Raw genomic sequence first — 8376 nt, forward strand, 5'->3', positions numbered from 1 at the left:
AAGATGTTACCCTGGCCTGGTACAGAGGAGAGGGAAGACAACACACATAGTCACAAACACACCAATTTGTCTCTACCCTCTGGAGAAAAAGGAAGAGGATAATGATACCTACAGTTGCCAAACCTGTCAGTAACCCGATAATCAATCTCAACATTGAGGAGCACTGTCTGCAACAACATAACCACAATCTATAGCATTAATACACTTGATGTGCTTTGAATATCCACAATTTGATTTCTGTATATTTATGCTCTCTATTCCGCACTCTATACTGTATCTTCTCTTTTACAGAAGCAAACTCTCTATACCTAGGGAAATCTCCTACATGTCTTCTGTGACATGTCTTCAATGTGCTTTGGTAGTCTGTCCTCCTCAACTGTATCAGACACTAGAGGGAGCCATTGTATAACGTGAGCTACTCTTTAGCAACTCTGAAAGATCAAATGTCTCCCTGTACAATGGCACCGGAGAAGAAGGCAGACATTTTACGTTCCCCCAACCGATTGTGTTTTTTGTTAATTTATCTTCGTTGTTTCTAACTTATTTTTTAAACAAATGTTGTACATAATGTTGCCACTACCATCTCTTATGACCGAAAATAACTTCTAGACATCAGGACTGCGATTACTCACTCAAGGACTGTCAGAATCATTTTTCTTCTTTCCCGACTCTGACTAGCCCAAAGCAGAAGATATACACGGCTCCCTCGGGAACAGACCCCAACCCCTGTGATCTGCATGAAGAGGAGGCGGAGAAACGACGACAATATAAAACCACGACAATATCAACATACATTACACCCGTGTGCCCCCAAAAACATTGTTTGGGGGACTGCCTCTCGTGCCTGTCGTGCTGCAGTGCTGCCTCTTCATATCGCCGCCGCTCAGCTTTCGCTGCCTCCAGCTCTGCCTGTGCCCAGGGTCCCTTGCTGTCAAGTATCTCCTCCCATGTCCAGGAGTCCGGAGATCGCTGCTGTCCGATACCATGCTGCTTGGTCCTTGGTTGGTGGGTGTTTCTGTAACGGATCTCGTCCTCCTCTTCTGAGGAGGAGTAGCGAGAAGGATCGGAGGACCAATGCGCAGCGTGGTAAGTATTCATTGTAACTTAATAAAGAATAAAGAATGAATACTGAAACAAAAACAATACACGACAAACGAACAGTCCTGAACACAGAAACCAACATAGAAAAACAAACATAGACTGCCCACCCCAACTCACGCCCTGACCATACTAAAACAAAGACAAAACAAAGGAACTAAGGTCAGAACGTGACACTTGTATGAGGCTATTAAATGCTCCAGGAATTAAATATAATTTTAACATTTTAGTATTGTGCGGAGATTAATAGGCAGCGATGGTAGGGGGACTCAACTCATATACACATTATATTTTGTCTGTGTAGAGTAAGATGATGTCAAGGATCTTCAACTAGTAAACATAAACCACCTGAATGTTGATATTCATTAGATTTTTCTTGACGGTTGGGTGATTTTGTGAAATACATTTTTAGAACAAGAACATTTTCAAACACCCGGCACTTGGGAAACAGATCGGGGGAGAGGGGTGCTCCTGGAGAGCAAGCATGATTTTCTTCCAGCCCCATTTGAAATAGTTCACCCAAATGACAAAATATACAATGTTTGTGTCCTTACCTTGAAAGCAGTCTATGGACAAACAGACTGCAATCTATTATTTGGTTACCCACTGCCATCAACCAATAACTTTCCACCTGAGAACAGAGATCAATGCCTGCATCCAACCTTCCCACTGTTCCTCCCATTGGCCTCTCTCCCCATCTCATTTCAGTACTGTCTGAATAAAATGTCAATCCCACCTCACAAATATTAGCAAACTTTACATTTCACCCCCCCCCCAAATCTCAAAGTAACAAAGTTGTCTAATTTTGATTTAACGTTAAAAGCATCCTGAATATACCTAATATTCCACCCTGATCATAGGCCTAAGCCATGTCAGAATAACTAGGATTACAGTAAATTTGCTTTAAAACAGTAATATCTCCCTGGGAAGGGACCCAGAGTCCCCCGTCTAGGGATTGTACCAGGGGAAATGAAATGCACATAGCAAACATCACTCAAAGCTTTTTTTAAAGGTTGGCAGCCCTGCATGAGGTGTGTGTGCATGAGGTGTCTGTGCATGAGGTGTCTGTGCATGAGGTGTGTGTGCATGAGGCCGTGAATGTGTAAGAAGAGGGTGAAATGCATGTCTCAAGGCCAATGCGTGGGAGTTGGCAACTCTGGGTTAAATAAAGGTAAAAACGTCTTATTTAGTGTTCACGTGTTAGAAATGTGAATGACAACTCAATGGATTCAAAAATAATGATTATTATACAAAGACAAGTAAACAAAAATGTACGTAGGTCACTGCATGCAGTCTATCATGTGCTTGGCTTGGATCTGGGTTCGCCTACAGGATTTAGTCCTGTTAATGTCTTGTATTGATGAAGCTACTACCCTTAGCCAATGTTTTCTTTCTTCCTTTCAGATCTGATTGATGCTGTAAATGTGTCGGGAAAACAGGGAATGAAAGTAACTGTCCCGACTGGACTTACTTACCTACCTAGCGGCATTGTTATAGCATGGTCTTTCCTATTGAATCATTCAGATGTATTTGATAACATAGCTATGCTGAATGCTGGTATGATTACAACGGACCACAGTAGGAAGTTCAAAGACAGACTGAAGCTGGATACTCAGACTGGATCTCTCACCATCAGAAACCTCAGCATCAGCGACTCTGGACTTTATAAAATACTTTTCATCAATACACAGAGTTCATCTCAGATTACAAATCTAACTGTCTATGGTGCGTGTCTGGCTTCTTGTTTTACTTCCCTTTTTTCGATTCTCCCACTTAGTCTGTTACCCAGAGTTGTTTCAATGAAGATCAAGAAATACCTTTTGTATTTAGTTACTTGTTTTTAAACTATAACATGTACCATGGCTGATCTCAAAAATCCCAGGAAATTCACAACATTTACACTGTAAACTTTACTGTGAGTCTGCCACCTGCGTCTGCCACATGTTTGAAAAAGAAGTAGCCCACGTCTTCATATATGTTCAGGTCTTTATGACATCTTAGTTTTACTGGAAACACATTAGTTTAAATCTCTGTTTGTCATTGAGTCACTGCTAAATCATTCTGCTATCCCAGCCTCAGTGTCTGCTCCTCACATCAGTCACTCAGTGGACAGTCCGTTTGAAAAAGTGAGCTGTTCCTTGGTGTGCACTGTGAAGAACGGGAGAGAGGTGATCTTGTCCTGGTACAGAGGAGGGGAGATACTCAACCAGACCAGCAGCCCTGATCTTCTAGCCAATATCTCTCTCCCTCTGGAGTTAAACAAAAGAAATGTTGACACCTACAGCTGTGAGGCTTCCAACCCTGCTGACTCAAAACCAACTCCTTTATTTCAATGCAGCCTGCAAGCAAAGAGAAGAAGCCCAACATTATACTGAAGTGAAATTTCATAGAATGGTAAGGTCTATGTGTATGGATGTGTGCATGCACTGTGTATACATGTGCGTGCATATAATGCTACTTTGTTTTCTGTGCATCTTCTGTATCGGTGAACACACACACACATACACATTTAGGATGGAATTGGTCACTTGTTGTTGGCTTCTGAAAATACAGAATACACAAGAACAAGCACAGTTTGCAAATGGGTGGATCTTATTGATTTACAGGCTTCTGTTTCTATTTGTTTATGTGCTTTACAGGTTGGGGATACACTGGTATCTGGCACCGGAGGCGTCTGTTTACCAGAAGAGTCTGTTTTGTACTCAGATGTCAGAATCTTACCTTTTGTTCAGACGGGACTGGATTCAATCACTCCTCTCTCAAAGCTGTGACCTTGGCGTGGTTTAGAGGCTTGTGTGTCTCAATGACCCTGAGAGCTACGCCGGAGGGGGCTTGGGCCCCTGGTAGACTTAGCCATGCCGGATTGGTCACCGGTGAGGGGCCAATAACAGCATTGGTCCTACATGTTTCAAGTCGTCATGATGCTATAGGTAGGCAACCATACCACTGTGTCAATGTTACATGCTGTGTGTATGTCTTTACCGTCATTTTAAATGTGTATTTTTCATAGTGCTGTACCTTACTTTGCAAGAAATGTGATTGATAAAAATGTAATATTATTGTTGTTATTTAGGTCAGAACATTTGTCTGAAAACCGGGATTAGTAGCATGTAAACAAGCAAATGAGTTAAATCATGGCACCACATCCACTTCCTGAAACACTTTTACCATTTATTTTCAAAATGATTGCAACCGACTCTCCAAACCTGCTGATCTCATGGGCAGGTTTAAGCTTGTGGATGAATGTTTTCATGTAGGTTTGTCCTGCCTTTATCTTCCCTCTAGAGAGTCTTATGTTCTCCACTCTTTACCAAACTACTGTGATGACTGTTCTGTGAGGATCCAAATAGGTCAGATTAGCTTGGAAACAGATGATTTCAACCAGACCCTCTCTCAGCCACAGAGAGGGGGAGGCGGGAGTTGGTGGGGGGGTTGACACCTCACGCCCCGTTGTAAATTACAGGAGAGGAGATCCAGGGTCTCCCTCTACAAATACACAAAGGAATGTGCTTTGTCTCCCGCCAAAACTCTAACTCGTTCTAAAGTGAATACTGGAACAATATTTTTAACATAGAACATGGGGGGAATGGTCAGAGGCGATCTAAAGAATAATAATGTCATACGGGTTGTTATTTTTTTATGTAATTAAAAAAGCTATAAAGGAAATACTGTAACTTGAAAGTATATACACCACATGTACGAAGTCTCCATCCTTAATGTTGTGTATGAAATATGAACGATTGTGAAATTATTTTTGTTAACTTCTTTGATATAGGGGGCGCTCTTTAAATTTTTGGATAAAAAAACGTTCCCGTTTTAAGCACGATATTTTGTCATGAAAAGATGCTCGACTATGCATATAATTGACAGCTTTGGAAAGAAACCACTCTGACGTTTCCAAATCTGCAAAGATATTGTCTGTGAGTGCCACAGAACTGATGCTACAGGCGAAAACAAGATGAAATTTCAAACAGGAAGTACCCCCAGATTTTGAAGGCGCTGTGTTTCAATGAGTCCTTATATGGCTGTGTATGGGTCACGAATGAGCTTAGACTTTCTGCGTTTCCCCATAGTGTCGACAGCATTGTGACGTATTTGTAGGCATATCATTGGAAGATTGATCATTTTACACTACATATACCAGTTGGTCGCTTGGTGTCCTCCATCGCAATTATTGCGTAATCTCCAGCTGCGTGTATTTTTCTGTTTGCTTCCGAGGAGAAACCCAACTGCCACAAATGATTTATCATCGAATAGATATGTGAAAACACCTTGAGGATTAATTCTAAACAGGGTTTGCCATGTTTCTGTCGATATTATGGAGTTGATTTGGAAAAAAGTTTGCCGTTGTAATGACTGAATTTTCTGGGTTTTTTCTTAGCCAAACGTGATGAACAAAACGGAGCGATTTCTCCTACACCAATAATCTTTTTGGAAAAAATGAACATTTGCTATCTAACTGAGAGTCTCCTCATTGAAAACATCCGAAGTTCTTCAAAGGTAAATTATTTTATTTGAATGCTTTTCTTGTTTTTGTGAAAATGTTGCCTGCTGAATGCTAGGCTTAATGCTATGCTAGCTATCAATACTCTTACACAAATGCTTGTGTAGCTATGGTTGAAAATGATATTTTGAAAATCTGAGATGACAGTGTTGTTAACCAAAGGCTAAGCTTGTGAGTCAATATATTTCTTTCATTTCATTTGCGATTTTCATGAATAGTTAACGTTGCGTTATGGTAATGAGCTTGAGGCTATGATTACGCTCCTGGATACGGGTTTGCGCGACGCAAGAAGTTAAGATAGGAATGTGATTTTAGGAGCCATAAGAGATCATTTGTCTCCTATAAACTTTGCACAGTAAGTAGCCACGCCCGAGTGAGGTCAGAGAGCGTGTCAGCCTGACCGAACCATCCCTTTTGACCAGAGAGGATAAAAGCATTGGTAAAGAAATTAACATTTAGACCAGAAAGGAGACGAGCTGCAGCTCCTGACCAAAGTGGTTCGAACTCTGAAAATCTCAACACGAGGTAGAGACGATAACGTCACATCCTGGACAATCACTACTATTGGACAATCAGAGCTTTACAAGCATGCCGTGGAAAGGCACAACACCCTTCCTAAGAAGGCCTGGTTCCGACAGAGATACACGGCGAAAGAAGGCCTTTAAAGCGTAAATACATTCATGATTTCTTACTCCAAACAGGCGGCGGTTCATGTGCAAAGTATATGATTACTGTGACTGTAGTTCCTAAAATGTATCAACAATAAATTTCTCTCTCTCTCACTCGCCCTCTCAATGTCTTTTGTAAAAAGCTGTAATATTGTTTCAGTCCGCTAGGGATCTTTTTCTAATGTATTAAGTGTGTATTTTTATCCTGTGTTATCATTTAGTTAGCTAGTAAATAAATAATTAAACAAATTTGTGTAGTACTGAATCTTAAGTAAGGCTGGGTTTTTTGCAGATGCAGGAGGTTAAGACTGATTAGAATGGTGATGTGATACAAGGTTATGATTAATACGTTGACTGTTTTATGGATGTGATAGGTAAAGACTTGTAGAGTTTAATTCTGGAGATGGTAACTCTTTAACTTCTTGCGTCGAGCCAACCCGGATCCATTTAAGTCATTACATTTACATTTAAGTCATTTAGCAGACGCTCTTATCCAGAGCGACTTACAAATTGGTGCATTCACCTTATGACATCCAGTGGAACAGTCACTTTACAATAGTGCATCTAAATCTTAAAGGGGGGGTGAGAGGGATTACTTATCCTATCCTAGGTATTCCTTAAAGAGGTGAGGTTTCAGGTGTCTCCGGAAGGTGGTGATTGACTCCGCTGTCCTGGCGTCGTGAGGGAGTTTGTTCCACCATTGGGGGGGCCAGAGCAGCGAACAGTTTTGACTGGGCTGAGCGGGAGCTGTACTTCCTCAGTGGTAGGGAGGCTCTCTCTCCTTTTGAGTAGTTGTCGGTATCGGCAAGATTTTTTATAAACCATAAAGTTAATGACTGTTTATTTTCTTGTAAGCAAAAAGGCTGAATGTAGAATTAGACAACCAAATCCAATCCAGAATGAAGAGATAACCACTGTTCCCAGTCAATTGACAGCTATCCTTAACTGGGCCATGCTAAATCTTTATAACAACCACAGATTTTATAGCACAACGTATCTACCAGAATAGAAGAGCAACAGAGAATAGGATGGTATCAGTGTGAGTCACAGCTCTAGATCCTCCTGTAAATGTCCTGAAGCCAGTGTGTGTTCCTGTTCCACACACAGAGCCCCCTCATCCTCCCCTGGGTCTGTGTTGTTCCTACCGCAACACAGCTCATTACTGGGGCTCACTGTCTACACACCACTGTGTACCACTCACAATGTATCCCACCTACCAACAATTACCAAATAGCGTGTGTATTAAACTATTCTGCAATGTTAATGTTTACTTTTGTCGTGACGTTTTCGTGTATACTATAACTACCCTGAAGTTCTTCTTTTTCATTTTTAAATGTTTTAATGTGTGAACAATTGAATGAAAAGAGGATTTGGTGGCTTCATTACAAGAGTGCTTTAGTAATGAGCCCATAAAGATTCCTGCAGGCTAAACAGAAGGGAGAGGATTAGTGCTGGACCAATCAATCATATAGGCAGCCATTTTGGCAGACCCCTCATTGGTCGGTTCTACATAAGGGGCCAACAGTCTGGTTTCCGTTTCCCCATATTGTGTGGAGATCCTGCAAAGTCCCAAAATTTTGCACAGATTTTCCAAAAAAGCAGCCAAAGCTTAACCACATTGAGACATGTCTAGGGATCCACAATTAAAACATACACACATGCAAGCAGTGGCACACACACACACACACACACACACACACACACACACACACACACACACACACACACACACACACACACACACACACACACACACACACAGCCAGACAAAGTCATCTAAAAAGAGGTGACACAGAATACATTTCAAACTATTACTGATATTGCGACACAGACATAAAGGCTAGTGTACGCAGGAACAATAGGTATTTACAGCCATGAAATAAACCCTCTATAAGTCTCCTGCAAGCTCATAGAAAACATAACAGAACCTTTTATAAATACCTCTAAGCTGATTAATTAATTGTATTCAAAATGGCTGCCAGAGTCAAGACAGTATAAGAATTTTGAAGCTCTGTCAAGTGCAAGGCTGAGGATCCAATCGAGAGGAAGGACTTTGAGTGGGATTAGAGGGACACTGGGCTGTTCCAGACCCACCAGAAGGACAGA

General features: G+C 41.3%; 1 protein-coding gene across 2 annotated transcripts; it reads left to right on the top strand.

The window, feature by feature from the left end:
- The first annotated feature begins 437 nt into the window (after positions 1-437).
- LOC124012874 lies at positions 438-5538 on the top strand. Of its 2 annotated transcripts, XR_006834787.1 has the most exons (5): positions 438-1086; positions 2503-2823; positions 3172-3492; positions 3738-4028; positions 5480-5538. XR_006834787.1 is itself a non-coding variant. In XM_046326883.1 (4 exons), the coding sequence occupies exons 1-3, from the start codon at positions 738-740 to the stop codon at positions 3471-3473; spliced, it is 972 nt and encodes a 323-aa protein (XP_046182839.1). In that variant the 5' UTR covers positions 438-737; the 3' UTR covers positions 3474-3492; positions 3738-4973. The 2 variants fall into 2 exon arrangements, 1 of the variants encoding a protein (XP_046182839.1); XM_046326883.1 differs by lacking the exon at positions 5480-5538 and having other exon boundaries at positions 3738-4973.
- The last annotated feature ends 2838 nt before the right edge of the window (positions 5539-8376 follow it).

The sequence above is a fragment of the Oncorhynchus gorbuscha genome, linkage group LG24 (assembly GCF_021184085.1).
Source record: "Oncorhynchus gorbuscha isolate QuinsamMale2020 ecotype Even-year linkage group LG24, OgorEven_v1.0, whole genome shotgun sequence".
Taxonomy (NCBI): Eukaryota; Metazoa; Chordata; class Actinopteri; order Salmoniformes; family Salmonidae; genus Oncorhynchus; species Oncorhynchus gorbuscha.

Coding starts and splice junctions, on each gene's coding strand:
- LOC124012874 (XM_046326883.1), top strand. CDS start 738: ATGAAGAGGAGGCGGAGAAACGACGACAATATAAAACCACGACAATAT. Junction 1,087..2,502: donor GAGGACCAATGCGCAGCGTG/GTAAGTATTCAT, acceptor TCTTCCTTTCAG/ATCTGATTGATGCTGTAAAT. Junction 2,824..3,171: donor TACAAATCTAACTGTCTATG/GTGCGTGTCTGG, acceptor CTGCTATCCCAG/CCTCAGTGTCTGCTCCTCAC.